Genomic DNA, 22783 nt, shown 5'->3' with positions numbered 1-22783 from the left:
CTTCCTTCTTGGCCCTAGGAAAAACAGGATTGCCCACATTGGTCTGATCATTCTCAAAAAAATGCAAACAATATCATGCTTTAAGGCTTTAGGTAGTCATCAGCAAGGATTAGGAGGGAATACACTCCTTAACAGGCTCCTGGCTAGATGGGTTTTCTCTTTCCTCTGTGTTGCCTTCCCTGAGGCATTACAGACTCGCCACAGACGGATCAGGGGAGAGGAAAAGGGTAAGATCATTTTCCTGAGGTCAGATTCTCTTCCTCAGATGCCCAAGTGAGTGGATGCTTAGGTTCAAATTCATCACCAACCCTGATGTCAGAAAAGTGTCTTCCCCTGGGTCAGATGAGGAAGGAGCAGGGATGGCTTCTGTCTTTGCTGGTAGCGCATAACATGGCTTGATTACAGAGATAAGTAACTTGGTTGTGTAATCACATCGCCCTCATCAAAAAGGAGTACCAGTGATACCACAATCCTTCCTGTCTTTTTCCCATGGCCACAATTTGTACTGCAGAAGACTAAAGTGCTTCAGTCCAACACTGAAGTCTTTAGATTTAATCTAGCATGGCATCAGAGTGAAAGGAAAAGCATCCACAGAAGACCACAGCATATACTCAAGTGATTTCCTTTTCCCTTAAATTCTAATCAATTTAATTTCACTTAATTTTTCCCATACAGAAGTTAGACGTCTATCCTTACTCAGCCTTCTGTGTTCTTCGGTGTTAGTGGAGTGTAGCATTAACCACTCTCCAAACCCGCACCTTGAACTTGGCTCACTAACCACAAGCGGAGCCATGACAACAAAATTGGACAAGAAACCTACAGTTCATATAGCTCAAAGCAGGGAAATGTTGGAAAAATATGAAAACATGGGAAGAAAGGGTCTGCAGTATTTTATGTTGATAATTACTGCTTCACTTTTCAGATCAAAGAAAAGAGTGACAGAAAAGCTCTTACGAGGATATCTAATCCAATACACCAAGATGATTCCCTCTACCAGCAAGGTGCTGGCACAGCCGTGTCTCACTTCACTCTGCACCAAGGGGTTTTTTTGTTGCTGGTATGAATGACAGATTTTAATCTGGCAGTACCTTTAATTTGGTTTGTGCAGTTAAATGAAGATAAAAGTGTATTTTGCACTACAAACAGATAACACGGGGCTTTTTTTAAAAAAAAACTATACCATCCTCTAAATATGTGACAGACACAGCAGCTACAGTCAGACTATTATTTTGCACTTTGATCAATGCAACTTTGCAAGCCTCTCATGCCAATAATTCTCTTCATTTGATTTGGTATTGGGTGAGATTATTAGAACAAACCCAGAAAATTATGATCACAGTGTATACTCCTATAGGTTAAATTTTAGCAGTGTAGTAAACTATAAACAATAATCTTGCTGCTTCTGTAATAATGCAAGAGCACTATATAGACTGTATCCATATTGCTTAGTCTGAAAATAAACATGTACAAATTAAATAGGACATATATCAAATAGATATATACACAATTCATTTATGGAAAGAAAGTATTTGTGCTGAGAAGAGCAAGAGTCCAGTTTTGAGCTAATCAAATAAAGACAAAACAACATAAGCTTAATTATTATTATTTTAACATGTTAAAAATACAGTCACATCAAAATAGGATACACAGTTTTAAAACTGTTGCAGATGACATAAGAAAATAGTGTGTATATATTTTATATATAAAAATCTACAGTATTTACTAATGCTGATACATATTTTGGAGCCTTGTGTTGCTTGCACAAATAAATTGTACAGCTTTGTTATGAATTACAGAACCATCATTAAACACTGAGATTATTACACTTAGCCACAATATTATATACATACATTTCTAAGCTGTTGTAACCAATTAGAACTAAGGTAAGCCCAAGTCATATTTATCTTCACAATTTTAGTTTAGAGTTTCAGTGTAGTGCTCTGCTACTGTTACTTTGCTGCAGTTTGCAATTTTTAAAATATAAAATTGCCCAGTTCATTAAAAATTACATCAGACGCATTATATACAGAAAAAAAAGTTTTTGAAATATACTAAGTAAATGTTACTTCCATTTGTAAAAATTGTTTTACTTCTGTACCTTAAAACCTACAGAGCCAACCTGCAGCAATAATAGGCACTAAAGCTCATTCATTGAAGGGAAAAAAAAAATCAACTTCTTTGTTTTCAGTTAACAAATCTTACAAAACAAAAGATAACAGGACAACCTTCCAAACCATCCAAAACCGGTGTTGATACCAGTGTTTGGTACTTAAGTATTAGAAAAATCTCTCTGTTAAGCACTCCAAGGACCTCTTCTGGTGAGAAGGTCAGTGCATTCAGCACTTACTACGCGGCACCCAGCAGCTCGCAGGACTGCATCCCACATGTGCCACTTAACCTGCTTTTTTCTTCTTTTCCACCCCCATTTCACAGTCAAGGAAAGGAAAACACAAAGTAGAAAAGGCTGCAAAGACCAATTAAAAATACCCACGTTACCAGGAGTCTAAGCTTCCTATTAACAGTCAGAATCATTTTAGTGTAAAACCCCGCACAGTCTTTCAGCAGCCTGATAGCACAGCAGCACGTGCCCAATCACAGACATGAACCTACTGGCTCTTTGGGGTAAAAAAAGGGCAAAACAAAATGGAATTGACATGACAAAGCTTAAGAGAAGGGGCACTGCATACTCACACAGCTCAGGGAATACCAAGCCTTGACCAAACCTCAGAGTCCTGCGTGTACTTCACAAGAGTGTCGAGGAGCTGGTCGTTCCCTGATACCTGTGAGATTTGGCCTTGCAACCACTTTGTTTAGTTTGACAGCATAGCACGGCAAAAAGTGAAAGGTGCAGCACCATTTCTGTATCTGGCATTACTTTCACTGTGCTCCAGTATTTTGCATATAGGACGACATTCTGAAGGTAGATTTGGGTGTTGAAGGTAAAAGTTCTCCATTTGCGATGCACCTAAAAAACTAAACACTGCCCTGAATTTCAAGCACCATTTCTTAGCCAGATTAAAGAGACATTTTTGGCTTTCCGCTTTTGCCTGCCTGCTCCTTCTTGCTGAGGAAAATGACAAACAGTAGTCAAAGGAGAGGAAATAAACTCTCACATAAAATTAAATTAATAATCCCAAAGCATCTCTCCTGCCCAGAACAGATACTGGGATGCTGAGGCAGATGTATAAAAATGACAGAAATTCCCATTCAAAATGAATGGCTTCTCAAATAAATTATAAAAAAAAAATTAATACGAAATAAAAGTACTTCATAAGCTTTGCCCAAAGTTAAATGCATTTACATTTAAACTCTTTAGCTCTTTTCCATATGTATTTGTGTATTATAAGTGCACACTCACACGCACGCATACACACATCTATACAGTGCATTAACAATGTCAGTCAAAATAAAACTTGTAAATGTGTTACAGGTTTTAGGCAGAAAGATTGTAACACAAGTTATCTGAATGTAAGGAACAATGACAGTATTAACCACATTGTGTATACGACCTTATTGCTATGTCTATGTGCATCAGATCACTTTCAATAGCTTAAATGCAAGTCTAAGAACTCAACTAGCCTTCAATGAAAGTCTGAAACATCTTTGAAATAGTGTTGTCACTTCTGAGACTCATGAACTGTCTGCATTTCATAGAAGAACTGAGGTGGATTACTACTAACACAGTAATGTTTAACTGGTTTTGGATCCTGCCATTTTACTAAGTATGGACAGATTCTCAGAGAAGCACGGATTCGTGCATAGACAATCCATCATTTCTACTTCGATAGTGTTGGGCTTGAGTTGATGGGCTTGAATATTGGTATTGTGGTGAACCACAATCTTCAAAGGTTGGTGAAGTCCTGTATCTTATTGGACTATCCACAGAAACAGCAGGAAGACTATGGTCTTGAAAAGGTGTTGACTGAAAATGCTGGTAATTCTGGAAATTATCCAAGTGGCCTTTGTTAACGTCTTGGATCCAGGGCTGCCTGTAGGGTTCATGTCTGTAAATATATGCAGCATCTGGCCACTTCCTATCTTCTGGTAAATAATCCACTGGAGGGATTATGAATTTGACACCTGTGGGGGATCTTGAGTTGCTGGTATACGCATCGACAGGGGCTACTTCTATCTGACCAGGGGCTGGTGAAAGAGGATTTTGGCGGTTGGCGGGATAGGAATTAATTTGTAGTTTATCTGGAGAATAATCCACTGACATAAAAGAACCATATGGCCTACCAGAAGGGCTGGTTCGATTCCCATGATAATGTAGAGGTATAGAACTTGTATTGCCTAGATTGGAAACGTGCTTTGGAGAATTTCCATGGTAAATAGGTGGATTACTATAACGTGGCAGTAGCTGTTTTACATTCAGTCCATGAGGTGGTCCCTCAGATTGTGAAGAATATTTTGGAGACCTGGGTTGTGAAGCGAAGGTGTAGTTATTGGGTATTTTTAATGGAGTTGGTACTTTTTCAATTTGCTTTCTTGGACTATTAGAGTATGTCACATGCCTAGGGCTCTGCGGACGAGCTCTCTCAAGCATCTCTTCAACAAGATTCTCATTCTCAACTTCTGGAACATTGTCATACTGAGATGCATTAGACCCTCGCTTACCTTCATCAGCATCCAAAACCCTCATCTTTTGCTTTACATTCAAAGGCTGTGTTTCTCCAGGACTTGGTGGTGGGCCCAAAACTGAATGGTTTATTGGCCTTCCTTTTACCTCTGAAGTAAGTTTCATTGTCTTTTCAATTATTTTGATATCAGATGGTTTATTCCACTTAGGTACAAATTCCCTTCTTGTATTTGAAGTAGCATTAGAATTTTGATTCGCAGCTGCATTATTATACTGTCTTGAGTTGTCCTGCTCTGTTGACTGAGGCTTTCTTCTGGTATCTACCTCATTCTTAGGCATACTACTTTGTGCCTCTATTGGTCGAGTTTTCTGCTGTTTTAAGGAAGGTTTCTTTTCCAGTGAATTAATTATTTTTCTGTTATTTGGTGAACCTTCTGATTCTTCTCCTGGGGATGACCTCCTCTCTGTCCTTCTTGTTGTTTGTGTACCAGTGCTGTTCTGTCCATTAAGCATTGGAGTGGAATTAAGTATAGCAGGCTGAGGTCCTGATGGAATCTGCCCCAATGGCTTCTTTGGAAATTCGTCTTCTTTACCTAGAACAAGAACAGTAATAACATAAATTCACCTCTGTACAGAAGCCTTCTTCGATCTGTTGGTCATGCAAGCAAAAATAGCTATAAACTCATTACCTGGGCGCCTCTCTGGGTCACCATTCTGCTAAACACCTCAAAGGTTTTTTCATATACTAACAATGAATGAAGATTTTGTTTAGGCTCTCATCTCAACCAGTTACTCTAGTCTTCCTTTCTACAGGTGTTGCAATCTTGCCAAGCTTTTGCTCATTCATGACACTACTGCAAAAAATCATTTTCCTAGATGACATTTTGGTTACAGTACCTGCTCTGTATGTAACCTTCCTCATAATGTCCCTGTCACATTAAGTAAACTACCTTCTCCACTTCAAAAATCCCTCCCAATATCCCTCTTCCAATCTATTGGTTTTCATTCATTCACCTTTTAGCATTCACCTCTAGTAAGCTATACTATTAGCTCCTCACTCATATGCACAAGTTTCCTAGCAGACATCTTTGAACTTTCTTTCACTTCCTTGAGTGGAGCTTCTCATTAACATCTGCACGGTTAAGTCCTTGGTTCCCCCTCAACCCCTGCCTAGAAATTTTATCCTCAGTATTTAAAAGCTACAGCATAACTAAAAGGCTCTACACAGAATCATATTTTTTTTCAATTCAGTTTTTTATCAGTTGTAGAACAACTGAAGGAGCTAATACTAATACCAGCTACATCATGATTTCAATTGAGTGTTCAATGCATGAGTTTTGCTGAACATCATTTACAGAACTAGAATATGAATGGCAAGTTCTCCCAGACTGGAGCTCAACACCTTGCAACAGACAGTGGTAAACATAAGTTATGTGGGGAACCAAAACAATCCACATTGCCACTACAGAAGAATAAGGAAGTGTTTAATTGCTTGATGCTGCTCATAGAACAATTTACACTGAATTTTCCACTGCAGTCTTTCTCCTTAGCAGATAACACCCTTCATATTCTCAGCCAAAGTCTTTTATCATATTCACTTGCACATAACTTATTTAATTGTGTAATACATTACTTTCCCATTATAAACAGAAAAGGTCACATACTTCTCATTAAATATATTAATCTAAATTTAATTTATGTGATGTTCAGTATTTCCCCAAAACTAAAAAAAAACTTTTAAAGTCAGCATAACCAAACAAATCCTACTCACTCTGTATCTATTTATTAAACAAAATCTCTGTTGAAAGGAAAAAATAAAAGAAATGGATACCCTTATTTAAAAATTAGGCAAAATAAATTACATAAAATGGCTGTCGGTAAAATAATTTTGTTTAATCCCTGCTTCCTCCTAAAACAAGAACTGTAGCATATTTCTCCATCATCAAAGATCATAAAGTTAGCAACTCACTCTTTCTAGCTATTTGTAATTAAAATTCCTTTTATGTGTCTATATGGGTTCACAGAAGCGCACACATACAAATGTCTCTATCCCTGACACGAGTGTTGTGGTTAGAAGTGAGCTATGTTCATTTTTACAGTCAATAGTACGAGTTCAGTCTTTGATGACTGGTTCATGATAGAGATACACAGAGGAAAGCCAACAGCCAAGGTCAGTATTATTTATTTTAACAACATAACAAACTACCATCATGGATCAGTAGCTATATAAACTAAATGAAAACTTACAGTTTGTGCCAGCTAGGACATAGGAGGAGGACAGCAGAGAAGAATACAATGGTGCCATGTGCCATGACAAGATAACTAAATAAAAAGTACTTAACAGAAACAGACTGGTTTTGCCAAACAATTAAACTAGCCTCTTCTTGATTTTCAAAGTCTTCATAGGAAGCCAAAGGTCATATGGAAACCCACCCTTCCCTTTAGAAATATGTGACTTTAGAAACCTCAGTTTATGTATAATAAACACAGCCTACCAGGGCTTTCTGCAGAAAAACCCTCTGCTCTTATTTTCCCCTTGTTATCCTCTGCTCAATTATGATCATACAATTATTTTGATACACAAACCTACGCTCTTATGCTGATGGTACTCACTGTCTACCTTGCTACAACTTGGCAAAGGAAGATACTCATGCTGAGCTCTCTCCTCAATTACTTGTCCCCAAAGGGGAGGCTCCACACGTTAAATCATCTTACAGGATTATATTTCTGGCACACTATACTCTGTGATGGAGCACACCTACGCAAATGGTTGCAAGACTGTGCAGCAGGTTATGTGGTGGGGTAAGGCCTCAGCACGATGCTCCAACGAGTGATCCTTGGAATTACAAGTCTCGTGGTTTGTTCTCTTTCACTATGGGGCTGCACTATTCACAAATCACACTAAAATCTGGAGCATGGCTTTGCAGACTTGCACTCCCCAGCTGTGCACCACTGGAAGAAAGAGGAATGAGTTGCATGGATGCTGTAACAGGATGATTTAACAGTTCTGCAATATGCTGGCTGCTGCACCAGCCTCTTCAAAACTGTTCTTTATTCTTTAGGAACAGGAGTTCACTTTCTGGACTTGCTTCAGTTTGGCAAAAGGCATTTGTACCATTTGATCCCATTTGCATCCTCAAACACAGTGTCAGGCAAAGGTCAAGATCTTGTCTTCTACATAAAGGTGAATTTTGCCCATAATAAATATTCCTGATACTGGAACTATATATTACAGTGTTTTCACTCTTACTAATTTTGAATATTAAAATACAATAAAGTCTGAATTAAGAAACAATACTGAAAGTACATAACAAAACCTTGTCATTTAATCATATAGAACTAGTCTTTATACGCTCCTAATCCATTTATAACCCCCACGTGATCCATAGTAATTATAGGATAGCATGAGAAAATGGCTTCTCAACATCTGTAAATTATTTAATTTCTGCCCTTGTATGCAATAAATGTTTTTTAAAAATATATTTCTTTTCTATCCATTCTTGAAATTAAACTATTCAAGCTATATAAATACCAAAAAATGAAGTTCCTCTAGTAGCTCCGATGCTTCCTTCATGTATACAAATACATTTAAAAGCATGAACTGATTTCCTTTCTTCCAACTTTTACTCTAAGAAATGCATACAGAAAAATATGAGATCCTTTGAAATATACTTGGTTGTACAATAAAGGTGGGTTTTGTGTGAGGTTTTTTTTTAATTTCACACACTTAAGGTTTCTTAATTACCATTAAGCTCCAATAAAACCCAAGTGACAATACTACAGACATTTTTATTGAATTCTATCTAGGCTGCTTTGAAGATTACTTTCTGTCATCTTTCCTTCACATTTCAGGGTAAAAAACACACTACAACTAGGCATACATGCGCTGCACTGTCTAGATGATGTATGTTATAACATGAATTATAGCTGTAAAATTAGTATCAGAGAAGTCTTACCGTGTCTGTTGTGAAAATGTTAAAACTCAACATTAATTCATATACCGAGTAACAAGCAAAGTGTTCCAAGAGAATAGCTCATTTAGAAGAAAACCTCTGCATTCTAACAGCATGATACCATGTTTATAGGCTGTTAATACTGGAGCTCACTGCTTTCAGGGAAAACAAAAATATGGAAGAATGAGTACATGTGGAAGGAGGGTCAGTGGGGAAAAGAAGAAATATAGCTTTAAATCTTAGCCACAGGGCTTCCACAGAACATGGTTTAAATTGACCTCAGACAGAAACAACAAACACAGCTTGCTTAATCAACTACATCTGCATGTGAAACTTTAAGAAAGGCCACACTGCTAGAGGTATTCAATTCAGTAATCAAAGCTACAAAGCGCAGGCCTTGCTCTGGTTCAAAAATGCTTGAGCTCTTATCACCTGCTGCCATAAAAAGCATTGGAAGGGAGTTGTATAAGGATCTATGATGCTACAGCACAAAGACATCCTGCAAACTGGTCACCTTCTAAAGGAAAACCAATTTGTTTGAAACTGCAAAACAGATATTTAATTCTAATTTAAGTATACAGATCATACATACATATACATACATACACACACACACAGAGCTGCCACTTCCAGTGGAACTACCAAATACTTTAAAAACAAATAAAAATTCCTGAAGTTCAAAAGAAGTCCACAAAATTAAACAAGTAGAGGATAACAGAATCTATCACCATGCACATTAATACAACAAGACATTTCTCAAATGCACAAAATAATATGCAAACTGTGTCCGTGAATGCTCGAAGTAGTCCATGATCAGCAGGCAGAGCAAGAAAACCATGATGCTGCATGCTGGCAAGAAAGAAAGAAGGTAATAAAAGCAAAATGCTGAGGAAAAGAAACCACAATGCAAAAGCAAACAAAAGAAACCAAGTCACAACAAACATCTCTCCTGTTAAGAGGTACACAAATAGCTCACTCTAGAAGCATGCAAAAGCACCAATTCTTCTTACAAGCCGTGTATCTTTTATCTACCAATTTTCCACTCCAAATCTGCTTAAACCCTCACATGCAGCTCTCAAACATCATCTTTACTACTTCAACTAAACTCACTGTTCAAACTGCTCAGATCTGAGCATGCAGAAATTTTATTTGGATGTTTTCGAGCACAATCAATTTAATATCTGTGCTGTTGATCCAAAGTCTGAGTTAATTCACTTTCTGGACATACCCATCTGACTGAGGAACAGAGAAACTTTTGAATACTACAAGTATTTCTGGGACAAGTGCTTTTCTATACAGTCTATGATGTTTATGCATAAGGTTTAAAAGCATTTTAAAACTATAAGTTAAGACAAAGCTGTCCAGTTCAGCTGTGATTGTTTTGGCAGCAACCTCAACAATCATCAAATGTGCCTTTGTTTTTTGAAGCAAACTGAGCAATCAGATTTTTCCCAGGTTGCCAGGATTTGCATGAGATGCAGAACCGGGTAACTCTGTTTCTCCTCTCCTCCTCTTCCTTCAATAGTACACGTTCCTAGACAGGAGTTTAGTTACTGGCTTTTCCCAAAGACAAACATAATAGCTTGTAACAGAATTTACAGAATTGGGACTATAGGATTTTCTAATTTTTGTTTAAAAGAAAGGTAGTGATTTACTTGGCTTGTATGCAGTATAGCATAAAATAAGCAAACAACAAAGAAAATAAGGTGAAAAATGGGTGAGGAAGGAGAGAAACGGAAGTAGAGAAAGACAATTTAAGCAAAACAAGAAAAATCGGGTGCTTGTTTGCTGCTGGTAAACATATTACCTGATACGAAAAGGAGCAAAGCAAATATGAGCAGATCTGACTGTTCCCAAAAAGATAAAAATTCAAGTCATATTAAAGAAAGTTTTAGTCTACTGACTCCTTCCTGCTCTAACAAGTCTTGGTCACCACCCAGTGGAAGTCGATCTCAACTACAAGACCTTTACAGATAATTGCTTCAGGAGGCACTAACAGCCTCATGCATTGAATAGCAGACACATAATTGGAGTAAAGTGCTTTAAGTGCTCTCTCTGGTGAATAACAGTCTAGTCCTTAATTTCAGCACCAGAATACATGCACTTTGACTGTTCTAACACAATTTTCAAGGATGGTAATGGTCATAAAAACAACTCTTAAAATGACATCTTGATATTTTGTGTTTATTTTCCACCAGTGACGTCCCATCCTACTTCTTCAGTTTACAAGTCCAACAGAATTTTAAAGAAATCTAAGTCACTGCACTAGAAGCTCAAGCTGCTGTCTAAAAGTCAACCTCTGCTCCTCCTCCTTTATACACCACCAGCAGCAAGGGAGTTACTAAAATGAAATCATGCCTGACAACTTGAAGGTAGAACAAAGTGCAGTTTGCCTTTGTGCTGCTATGTCACTTTTGTAGTACTGACAGTAAGGAAAACTTACTTCATAAACATCTACATTTAGATAGACAATAGAAATGTTAACAAATTTGGCCATCAACCAGAAGATACAGGTGGCCAGATATATGTCTGGAAGCTGCTTTTGAAGCTAAAATTAACCACTTAATTTTACATCCCTAATTCCGCATTTCTTCTAGAAAATATACTTTCTTGAAAAGTCAGTTTAAAATAGGAATATGAACAATGACCAACATAACTATCTGGATCATATTTTTAAAAAACATGCAAGCTTTAAACAGTAACGATTTTTAAATTATGAAAAGCCAATATCTAAAATGGCTGAAAATAACAATTATATTAGTATAATTCCATATATTAATTTTCCTCATAATATTGCAAAGTAGTCGCACCACACAAGAAACAAGGCAGAAAAATTAGTTTAGTAGATTAAAATATGAAGTGCATTGTATGAAATAGCTACTTGTGTATTCTTCAAGCACAAGTGAAAAATCCAAAATGCCTCTGAAACAAAACACAACCGGAAGAGAGACACCATCAGAAACAGGAAAGTCAAGTTGACCTACATATTTCTATTGTTTTGGCTGTCAAAAGGCACATTAGGCAGCAGAGAATAGGCATGATTTAATAGATTATCAAACTAGTATATACTTCTGCACTGACACTAATAAGTATTTAAAATAGACAGATATTTGACTAAAAGATACTGATAATAAAATTAATTCAATATCAATTAAGTATTAATTACATTAATAAAATTTGTGGTAAATGCAAGATTCAAACTTTGCTAGTTTTCCCTGAATACAGAAAAGGCTGGGAGAAATAGAAGAACTGAGCTGGAGTTTAAAGATGGTGTTACCACGCACAAATATAGTTAAGATGGTCCGAAGTACAAAGGCAGAATCCAGATCTGCCAATGCTGCTTTAAAATGAAGGTACAATACCTTTATCTTTGATTTAAGGCCTTCTCAGTTGCTGTAAGGTATATTAAACTTTCAGTCAGAAAAAAAATCCAACACAGGACGCCTCTGCCCTCCCTTTTCAGGACACCTTATATCAAAACACAGGTGAGAAATTGTCCCAAGAACAGATCTGAGAGCCTTCAGCCTTGAAGGTGGACCTGAATGTCTTGTTTATGAAGCACTAGATTAATAAACTATTTGCAGCCACATATTTTTAAGTAGGATATGAAACTTTTGTTTATTAAAGTCATACTATTAAAAAAAGTGTTAATATATAAATATTGTTTATTAAGCGTTGCATTATTTATGTAGTCCTACAGGAATAATTTATAGCAAAGCTGGAAACTCTATCCATATCTCGTCAGAATGTATAGAATTTGGCTGTTGTTTTAAAAAACAGCCAAGAATCTGCACCATGAAATTTTGGAAATCAATGGTGTATAACAAGAAAATTCCTTGCACTATGCTCTAGGCATCATCTTTGAATTAAAGGAAGAGATTCTCTGCTCTGTGTCAGATCTGGCTCCTTGAGAAGATGTAAGCAGGAGACATACAGATTTAGATGAGCGCCCTGTTCGAGAACCTGCAGTGGTGTGGACACCGTTCATAACGTTCCAGGCAATCAAAAAAATACCAGTTGCCTTTTCTACTAAATTTGCTTGAGGATACATCAGACAAGAAGTACCTTAAGGGACAGTTTCTGCTGTATAGCTGCCACAGCCTGCCTCTCTGAGGGCTTGATAACCAAGCGGCTTGCCAATAAGTGTGCTTATTCATACAGTTTACTGTCTCCACAGAGTCACTGAACAGGGATGCCCACCTGGGGTTTTGAGAAGAGCACTTAAGTTGCAAACCATCCTCTGAAGGTTGTAGTTGCTAAGTACAGGCTATTCTATACTGACCAGAAGTTAGACTAGAAATTACCACAAAGAGGAATGAAAACCCATGGTCTGCTTTATGCAAAATAGCCCTAGTATTGGCAAAAGCATTTCACTGACAAAATTAGCATGATCCCCTTAACGTCCATGTTCTGGCTGAACATTTTAAGGGTTTTATCACTGAGAAAATGTTAAACGAAGTCCCTTCCTCTGCTCTGAAGGGAACAAGGAGCTCCTTAATCCAGTGGGAGAAGCCATGGAGGAAGCAAGCCCGAGAAAGCTACATCAGACATAAGCAGACATCTACTTTAAAGTAATGCAAGTTACTACCTCTTTTAATATCCTACTGCAGCTTACCCTACTAGGGCAGGGAAATCTATACAGCCTAACAAAGGATGCCAGATGGAAAATTCCACTGAGCTTAATTAGCTCACTGCTATTCCTGGATGACTGATACTGATGCAACTCTAAGATGGAGATTTTTTTCTTTTTCATAACATGCATTTTTACTTTAGTTCTTAAAGGTGCAACTGTTGCTCAATGAAATAAGAAGTACAAGATAGGAAGTAGTGCATTTATTTCAGCAGAGAAAACGAAAATAAACACTATTTTCTCAGGCTACAGTGGATAACTTAAATGAATAGTCTGGAATTTTTTGTATTACTGCATGACATATAGTGATTTCATAAATTTTATATTAAATTAGAAGAAAAATAATAAAAAGAGACTGAAGGTAGTAAAGATAGTAGTTGGACACACATGCATATTGGGTTTGTGTGGTGAGGTTTTGGTAGCGGGGGGACCACAGCGGTGGCATCTGTGAGAAGCTGCCAGAAGCTTTCCCTGTGTCTGAAAGAGCCAATGCCACCTGGCTCCAAGATGGATCCGTCGCTGGCCAAGGCCAAGCACATCATCAATGGTGTTAGAGCCTCTGGATTGGGTTGGAAGGGACCTTAAATATCATCTAGTTCCAACCCCCCTGCCATGGGCAGGGACACCTTCCACTAGACCAGGTTGCTCAAAGCCCTGTCCGACCTGGCCTTGAACCCTTCTAGGGAGGGGCCAGCCACAGTTTCTCTGGGAAATCTATTCCAGTGTCTCACTACCCTCACAGTAAAGAATTTATTCCTTATATTTTATCTGAATCTACCCTATTTCAGCTTGAAACTGTTATCCCTCATCCTACCCCTACATTCCCTGATGAAGAGTCCCTCCCCATCTTTCCTGTACCCCCTGTAAGCACTGGCAGGCCACTCTAAGGTCTCCCCGGAGCCTTCTCTTCTCCAGGCTGAGCAACCCCAACTCTCTTAGCCTGGCCTCACAGGGGAGGTGCTCCAGCCCCTTGAGCATCTTCATGGCTTCCTCTGGACCAGCTCGAGCAGCTCCGTGTCCTTCTTACACTGGGGGCCCCAGAGCTGGACACAGCACTGCAGGGGGGTTTCAAGAGAGCAGAACAGAGGAGCAGAATCCCCTCCCTTGACCTGCTCCCCACACTGCTCTTGATGCAGCCCAGGGCACAGTTTCTGGGCTGTGAACGCACATTGCCAGCTCATATCCAGCTTTTTGTCCACTGGTACCCCCAAGTCCTTCTCTGCAGGGCTGCTCTCAATCCCTTCATCCACCAGCCTGTACTTATGCATGGGATTGCCTCAACCCATGTGCAGGACCTTGCACTTGGCCTTCATGAGGTTTGCACGGGCAAAGGGAAAAAGTTGCTCAAGAGCATCTGTTGCAGCTGGAGAGAGGAGGATATGTGAGAGAAACAGCCCTGCAGTTACCAAGGTCAGTGAAGAATGAGGGGGAGGAGGTGCTCCAGGAGCTGGAGCAGAGATTCCCCTGCAGCCCGTGGTGAAGACCATGGTGAGGCAGGCTGTGCCCTGCACCCAGGGAGGTCTGTGGTGGAGCAGATCTCCACCTGCAGCCCGTGGAGGACCCCACACTCAAGCAGGGGGATGCCCGAAGGAGGCTGTGACCCTGTGGGAAGCCCCCGCTGGGGCAGGCTCCTGGCAGGACCTGCGGCCCCGTGGAGAGAGGAGCCCACGCTGGAGCAGGTTTGCTGGCAGGACTGGTGACCCCACGGGGGGCCCACGCTGCAGCAGCCTGTTCCTGAGGGACTGGACCCTGTGGGAGGGACCCACGCTGGAGCAGTTTGTGAAGAGCTGCAGCCCATGGGAAGGACTCACACAGGAGATTTTCATGGAGGACTGTCTCCCACGGGAGGGACCCCACACTGGAGCAGGGGAAGAGTGTGAGGAGTCCTCCCCCTGAGGAGGAAGGAGTGGCAGAGACAATGTGTGACAGATTGACCACAACCCCCATTCCTTGTCTCCCTGTGACACTCGGGGGTAGGAGGCAAGTAAAGTTAAGCCCAGGCAAAAGGGAGGGGTGGGAGGAAGGTGTTTTTAAGATTTGATTTTATTTTCCATTATCCTACTCTGACTTGATTGGTAATAAACTAAACAAATTTCCCCAAGTTAAGTGTGTTTTGCCCATGACAGTAATTGGTGAGTGATCTCCCTGTCCTTATCTCAACCCACGAGCTTTTTGTTATATTTTGTCTCCCCTGTCGAGCTGAGGAGGGGAGTGACAGCACAGCTTTGGTTGGCGCTTGGCATCAGACAGGGTCAAGCTGCCACAACACATGAGCAAAGCTGAATGTCTAGAGAATGCTGAGAACCTGTAGCAAAATATTATTGCCTGAAGACAGTGATTAGTAAAACCAAAATGAACATCAGAGTCGGAAGAGTAAAAAGAAAAAAAAATAAAAATCAAAGGCTTGTGAAATTCATAGGAAGAACAAATGAGGCAGCCTCACTCAACTACAGATAACAGCAGACAAATCAGCTAGATTCCCAAGGATTAGGATGAAGGCATTTTATATTTATTTTGTGAAAGGTTAAGTAATGTTCCCATTTACCCCTGGCAAAAATATACCCCACAAGAGAGGCTTTCCCAGGCTACTTCGAAATTAAAAAGAAAAAAGCTCAATTCCTCATCCAGTGCCAAAATATACTTCATTTTCGCTTTGCCTTTCCTATCTTAATATTAAAACTCTCCCATTCATGTTGAAAAAAAAAAATCATTTTATTGTCAATGATATTGCTTTAGCTATCCAAAAGAAAGAAGCAATATGGCTCAAAACAATTACCATCCTGTCAGCCAGTCATATCAGAAGTTACTCTTAAGTGTACAAATTAAGACTCTAAACAAATTCTATTCCATTGCCAAACTGTCCCGGCAGGAAGATACATTCACCACCCTTTGCTGTTGGACTCCACAAGACTTCTTGGGTCTCACATTTTCTGTTACTGCATTGCAAGGTGGATGGCTCTTATGTTACCTAAGGCAGCATTTAATTTTCTCTGAAAATCCAGAGTATTCTCAAATGAAATTTCACTTGGAGGCATTTTACATTCTCCCAAAATAAAAGCCTTAAAACATAAATAAGCTAGGAACAGACTTTCTGCCTTCATTTTCTTTTTTTTTCATCAAGAAAATTTCCAGTAAATTCTGTATTTTCCACAGAAACTCTCATCACAAGTTACATGAATGTGATTTTCTAGGCTGGAAGATATATTAACTCCATCATGTAGCAAACTACAAAAATCTTTCCCAACTCTTCAGCTACCGCAGTTTCAAACGGAAATTAGAAACTTCTCACTGCTGAAATTTACTTTACCATATCCACGAAAAATCTACCTCATCTAAAAACAATTAAAGATTTTTGGGATAATCCCCTCATCGCTCAAACATAATCACAAACTCTGTATTTAAAATTTAACAGAAAGTACTCCCATGATCTACCTTCCATTAACACGATGGAGTGGAATTGATGCTGAAAGACAAAGTTGCTCATTGACGTATTTGCTCACATCTAGTCACCATGACCAAGCATCAGCTGCGATTAAGAACAGTGCTGAAAAGAGCAACTGGCTCTGAAGAATAAGTCGAGACTGAAACCTAGCTTGTGGAAAAAGGATGGAGAAAAGGCAGGATGGCAAGGTTGTGGTTAGAAAAGGGAATCAGCAGTGCACGCAGTATTATGGAGATGAACTGCACTCACAGAACATAGTCTGTAGATGAGAAGGACCAAGAACACTGAGCAGACAAAAAGACAAGAGCAGGAACCAGGCTTAGACCTATTCTGGGTGGGAGAAAGCATGCTGGAGATGTGTTATAGAAAGTCAGAAAGAGGGCAAAACCCAGGAATAAGGAGCAAGAGAAAAGGGAAACTCTGACAAGAAGCCAAGTTGATGGGAAACGAATGTACAGAAAGTGTTCGTACACCGGAGGGACAAATGTGCTGAAGAATCAGATGAAGCAGGTATCAGTTTGTGATGGGTAGTCCTGAAACAGCCTAAAAGTGCATGCGATAAATAAGGTCTACAGAAACGGAAAAATGAAGTTCATTAATGGAAGAGCTTCAGGAACAGATTATCACAACAGTGCTATGTAGGCAATCTTTATTCTGACACTTCTTAACTTCTAACTTTAACTTCTTTACTGCTAACCATAGCAGATTAGTAAAGTAACTTCTGCCATATTTTAAAAATTTTTAAAAACATATATTCTTTCTCACGTACTATTTTACAATTAGCAAGAATAAAGAAAAAGGACTCTGAATAATCACAAGAAAAATTCTAATTAAATATTGCGGAAGTAGAGATAGAAAAGATAACATAATCTTAATATAGGAAGACGAGATCCTGAACACATTTAATAAGTAGTGCCCTATTAAACAACCATCTCTGCTCTGGAACCAAAAAGCAAACACAAAGGCTGAGAAGAAACAAAGAAAATAATTTAGTTAAACATTCAGAAAGTCTATCACCTGCAAACAATTAAAAATCTAGATTTGACTAACAGAAGAAACTATTTGATCTGAAGTTTGTTCAATAGCTAATCAAGCTACAAAAGTCTGGATTCTCAGACAATGCTGTTGCTTCAAATAATTTGAAACCTTGGTATTTAACCTTCTATCTTAAAGATTTTACAAATACAAGTTAATAAAATTATCAGAACGTGGGATGTTTTAAAGTGATATGTCATTAGCTTACAACCAGTAAACAAAACACCAAAAAAAAGGCAAATTCATGAAATGAAGGGTGCTGATTTTAAACTGTATAATATTTTTGAGGAAAATAACCACAAAACCCATGCAGTGATGAAGAGATAAATATCTGCACAATTTTTAACAGCATGAATCAACACTTTAAAAATGGATAATGTGTGAATAGCTTCAAATACCTAAATCTGCACATGTACAAGTTTCTTACCAGCTACCGGTAAATCCAGCTTTGCTCGTTTCAATTCTGATAGAGAATTTTGGAGCTGGTCTATTACAAAGTCATCTTCATAGAAGAAATCCTTGGCTAAAGACTCCTGCAGAAATTCTACAAGCTCTTCCATTTGTAATTTCATCAGATGCTCTATATAAGAAGAAAATATTATGCATTAAAATATCTTTATTATGAACATTGGAAAATGTACTAGACATTAGATGCTTTTGTTTTCAAAGCAGAATAAAAACACTTACTAATTAAGCAGATAATAGAATTCTACACTAGAAATCTATAAAATGCATTAAAAATTCACTTGCAAATCAGCATAGAAATGCTTTCTACTTATTATTCTCTACTTAGGACAACATATTCCAAGAAGTATCTTCAGAAAACTAACTACAAGTCACCCTCCTTCAGTCTTCTTATGTCCAACAGCTGCAGGTCTTTATTTTTCAGCCTGCATCCTCAACTTAAAAAACACTGCTGTAGATCTGTACAACATACATCATCTCTCTTAAGAGCTTTAAAAAGCAGTAAAACATTTTTTAAATTGATATTTATAGTATCCTCATTCACAACTGAATTAACTTCCAGTGAAATGATGATGACAGTTCACACTTCGGAACCATTGCTTCAGGCTCTCTGAAAATTCAGGTACTTTTTGCTACTTCAATCAAATTCAGGTCATATTTTGAAAGTCATTTTACAGTTATCAGATTATTTTTCTTTCCATTTTTACACAGTAGTAAGGCCACGTTTCCCACACAAACCTATTTGGGCTTGCAAGGCTATAACTGCATACTTATTTAGCTTTTTTAAACATATATATGCCATCAAAAGTTCCAGATTGTACAATTTCTATATAGAAACCATAAAAAATGCTTTTCCACTGTAATAAAAATGCTCTTGGCATGCATTCCACAGTGGCACTTTGACTGGATAGCTACACCATCAATGTTTTTAAGGGTAGCCAAGAGACTGAAAACCAAATCAGAATCCATCTTCTGCCACCTTCTCTGCCAGTCCCCTAATCTCTTCTCTGTTGCCATAAGGTACTTTCGGTGTTTTGATCGTGAAGGAAGTTGCTACGTACTTGCTAAGCCAACAAACCTGCGTTCAGACTTTTTCCTCAGGTCTTCCCATAAAAAGAGTTGTAAATAAAAAAAATTTCAAGCAGATGTCTATTTGCAAATAGAGAATAGAAACCAAAATTCTAAGCCTAGTGATTTGCCTCTAAATGTTTACCTTTCTTAAGTACAGTAATTGAGAGGAATCTTTATCATTTTTCAAAGCAGTTTACGAACAAACCAAGGAATACACCCCAGTGAGACAGTGAGGTAGTATCACCACAGTTCAAGGAGGGTAAACTAGCAAGCAAATTAAGACATCAATTCTGCAGGCTCCATGCAGACCTCTGAATTTACATGGAGTTAAATGACTTCACTAAGAAAGCCAAAGTCCCGGAGTTAAGATTGTATCAAATTCGAGCTACAAGGTATCATCCTGAAAAGCCCTCAAGTATATTTAGAAGCTAACACCTGTCCTCAAAAACATTTTGGATCCTTTGGAACTTAAAGGGATAAATCACTTTGGGAAGCCAGGCATAGATGCTTTGGACAATTTTTCTGTTCAAAATCTCAAATTTTACTTTACCCAAAGGCAAGAGATGGAAGAGAAGGCCATCCAGGCAGACTACAGAAATTCTGAATTTTAATTACATTCTTGGACAAACAATGATATGAATAGACACATACACTGGTGATTCCTTATTGCCGAGTTGTTTGCTGATAAGAGTTGCAGGTATTTAGTGGCATGTTCTGGATTCTTTGTGCGCTTTTCTGATTAATTTAAATCCTTTAGGGGCTAACAAGACATTTCCAAACCATGGAACTACAGCATTTTTTCCCTATTGTTTAATCAGCAATACAGCTCACCTCATGTCGATGTTTAAATAACTTTCTTAATGTAATAAATACTTTTCTTTGGCAATCACAATGTACTGGGCCTGGCTGAGATGGAGTTAATTTTCCCCACAGCAGCCCTCACAGTGCTGTGCTTTGTATTGGTAGCTAGGAAGATGTTGATAACACACCCCTGTTTTGGCTACTGCTGAGCAGTGCTCCCACAGCACCATGACTGGCTCTCCAACATTCCCCCTCACCAGTGGGCTGGGGGTGGGCAACATCTTGGGAGGTGACAGAGCCAGGAGAGCTGACCCAAACTGACCAACGGGATATTCCATACCATATGAGGTCCGCTCAGCAATAAAAGCTGAAAGAAAGGAGGTGTGTGGGGAGGTATTCATTATTTATGGCATTTGTCTTCCAGAGCAACTGCTACGCGTACTGAAGCCCTACTTCCTGGGAAGTGGCTGGACATCGTCTGTTGATGAGAAGTAGAGTATAAATCTTTTGTTTTCCTTTGCTTCTGCATGTGGCCTTTGCATTTGTCTTATTAAACTGCCTTTATCTTGACCCATGAGGTTTTTTCCTATCTTATTTTCTTCCCGCTACCTGCTGCCCTGTTGAGGAGTGGAGTGACAGAGCAGCTTGGTGGCATGTGGCATCTAGCAGTGTCAACCCGCTATACACACACATTAGTAAAGCAAAGATTTTGACCTTTTTGTGAATAAGGAAAGAAAAATACCTGTGAGAAGTAGCATAAAGCAAATGGGAAACTAAGATTTTCACACAAGGTCAAGCTATAGAAAGAACAAAGCCAGCCAAATCTCTGTTTAGCATTCAAATGTCTGAGAGATTTCTTACTTCTGTGTAGTTTCAGAATTGTGTAAGACATAGCAGTGAGAATCCGCTCTCCTTCAAGTATGTAGATATCCCATATCCTGAGGCTTAATGTAAAGGGAGTCTGCAATGACAGAACCAGGCAACACTGTGAGAACAGTCTGTCCCCAGTCACATCTGAAAACAGACACAGAAAATGAAAAACATACTCACACGATCAAGGAAACACTGGAAAAACCACTTTGTTGTGTAAAAGCTAGTGGATATATCCTGGGAGTCCTGTAAAAAATGCAGAAATTTAAAAATACTCACAAAAATCAAGTAATGTCTCGCACTGTCTATGGAAAAACATTTTCACCTTGAGGCCAATGTACCCAATATTCATCATAAAGAATTAATTTAACTACATGAGACGCTGTTACTTCAGTCCAATAAATACTATTTCTGTCTTTTATAGTTTTCCTTCATCAATTTCACCACCTGAAGAAACATGCATTTGGAGATGCTGAGGTATTAACACATCTCAGACCACGATCTTACTCTTGGGAGATAGGTAGCAGAGGATTAAATCCTTTCTCAAGAAAATAAATCAATATTCTGGAGTAACCAAAGTTCAGCCACTGGGTCCATTTAGTCTATCATTTCTCTATAGCAAGGCTGCCAATTCATGCCAAAGGTTGAAAAGATTTTGTGACAAGAATACCTATCTACCAGATAGAAGCCTAAAACAATCAAACTCTTCAAACACAGGACCTCAAAACACCACTCAGACTGTTAAGGAACTAAATTCCTTAATTAAGAGGCCTAATTTCCCATAGAGCATAGAGGGTCCATCTGGCATACCACCCCATTCAAAGATGGCTAAGGTAGTTTCACAGAGATCTTCAAAGTTCTCTGTACAATTAGAGGAAAAGCCAAAATAAAAGCTGAAAAGCTAAGAAATTCTGAATTTTAACTTTGGGGTAACATCATATTCTATGCTTGCCACATTCAGCTTTTGCAAAAATTTCAAATATACAAACAGTGAATAAGCAATGGACCAAATCCCAAAATTTCAATTATACTAACACTGAATAAGCAGTGGACCAAATCCCTCTGGTTTATCTGCAGGCTTTACCTTCATCTTTCAGCAAGTTAAAATGAGCTCATTTTAGTGATATATTCACAGTAAGAAATTAAAAAAAAAAAAAATTCTTAGTATAATTTAAATAATCTTCATGAGATTTTCATTTTGAGAGTCTTTAAAAAAAAGTAGGCAGAACAAAAAACACCTTATTTGGAGATTTTTCTAACCTGCAAGAATGGTCGTCAGCCTCCTGAAAGATAGATATAGTGGACCATGCCTTTCCTTGGTGAAAATACTGATTGCTATTACATTTAATGCCACTAAAGTAATTCAGACAAAAACAGAACTAAGTTTTTATTTAAAACTAAAAAAGAAAAATATATAATAAATAGAGTGAATGTTTTCTGGATCCCTCTGAACAGGTAGACAAGAACTAGCTCAGAAGGGAACTATCAGAGCATTATATTTAAATAAGATTTTTCAGTTACTAAAGCAACTTTCTGAACTTTTCTGAAACTTTCTTTTTCAAGTGATGCAAGAGGAAGGGGGAAATTTGAAGGATGGAGTGATGGAAAAAAAAGGTTTTGATTATTAAATGCAGTAGTAAGACATATATAAGCAATACAAAAAATTTAATAAAGTGCCAGCCTCAGGCTGTATCACCTCAATCATGTCCAATTATTTTTGAATTTTTAGAAAGTATAAGGGTCTTTTACCATTTACTGTTAAAACTACCCAATTTTCTTGGGATTATTCTATATTTTGTTCTTGAAACATGACAACCCCAAAAATGTGAACAACACTATATTTCTAAACAAGAATCATCATCTTGCATGTATTGTAAAAACTAAATCCACAACTTTCATTTCAGAGTCAGGTTAGTTACAGAATTGGTCTTGATTTT

The 22783-nt window shown here is 38.3% G+C and overlaps 1 protein-coding gene across 6 annotated transcripts in view; it reads right to left on the bottom strand.

The window, feature by feature from the left end:
* Positions 1-1588: 1588 nt before the first annotated feature.
* USP6NL (USP6 N-terminal like) overlaps positions 1589-22783 on the bottom strand; it is a 139385-nt gene continuing 118190 nt past the window's right edge. For all 6 annotated transcript variants that reach the window (XM_042792749.1, XM_042792751.1, XM_042792750.1 and 3 more), the window contains 4 exons: positions 21027-21092; positions 20838-20937; positions 18067-18219; positions 1589-5172 (listed from right to left, as the gene is read on the bottom strand). In XM_042792749.1, the coding sequence (XP_042648683.1) occupies positions 3737-5172; positions 18067-18219; positions 20838-20937; positions 21027-21092 (1755 nt within the window). In that variant the 3' untranslated portion in view covers positions 1589-3736. The remainder of the gene's footprint in view (positions 5173-18066; positions 18220-20837; positions 20938-21026; positions 21093-22783) is intronic.

This window comes from Tyto alba, unplaced genomic scaffold (assembly GCF_018691265.1).
Source record: "Tyto alba isolate M040663 unplaced genomic scaffold, T.alba_DEE_v4.0 Super-Scaffold_2, whole genome shotgun sequence".
Taxonomy (NCBI): domain Eukaryota; kingdom Metazoa; phylum Chordata; class Aves; order Strigiformes; family Tytonidae; genus Tyto; species Tyto alba.
This window is presented reverse-complemented; position numbering and strand designations above follow the sequence as displayed.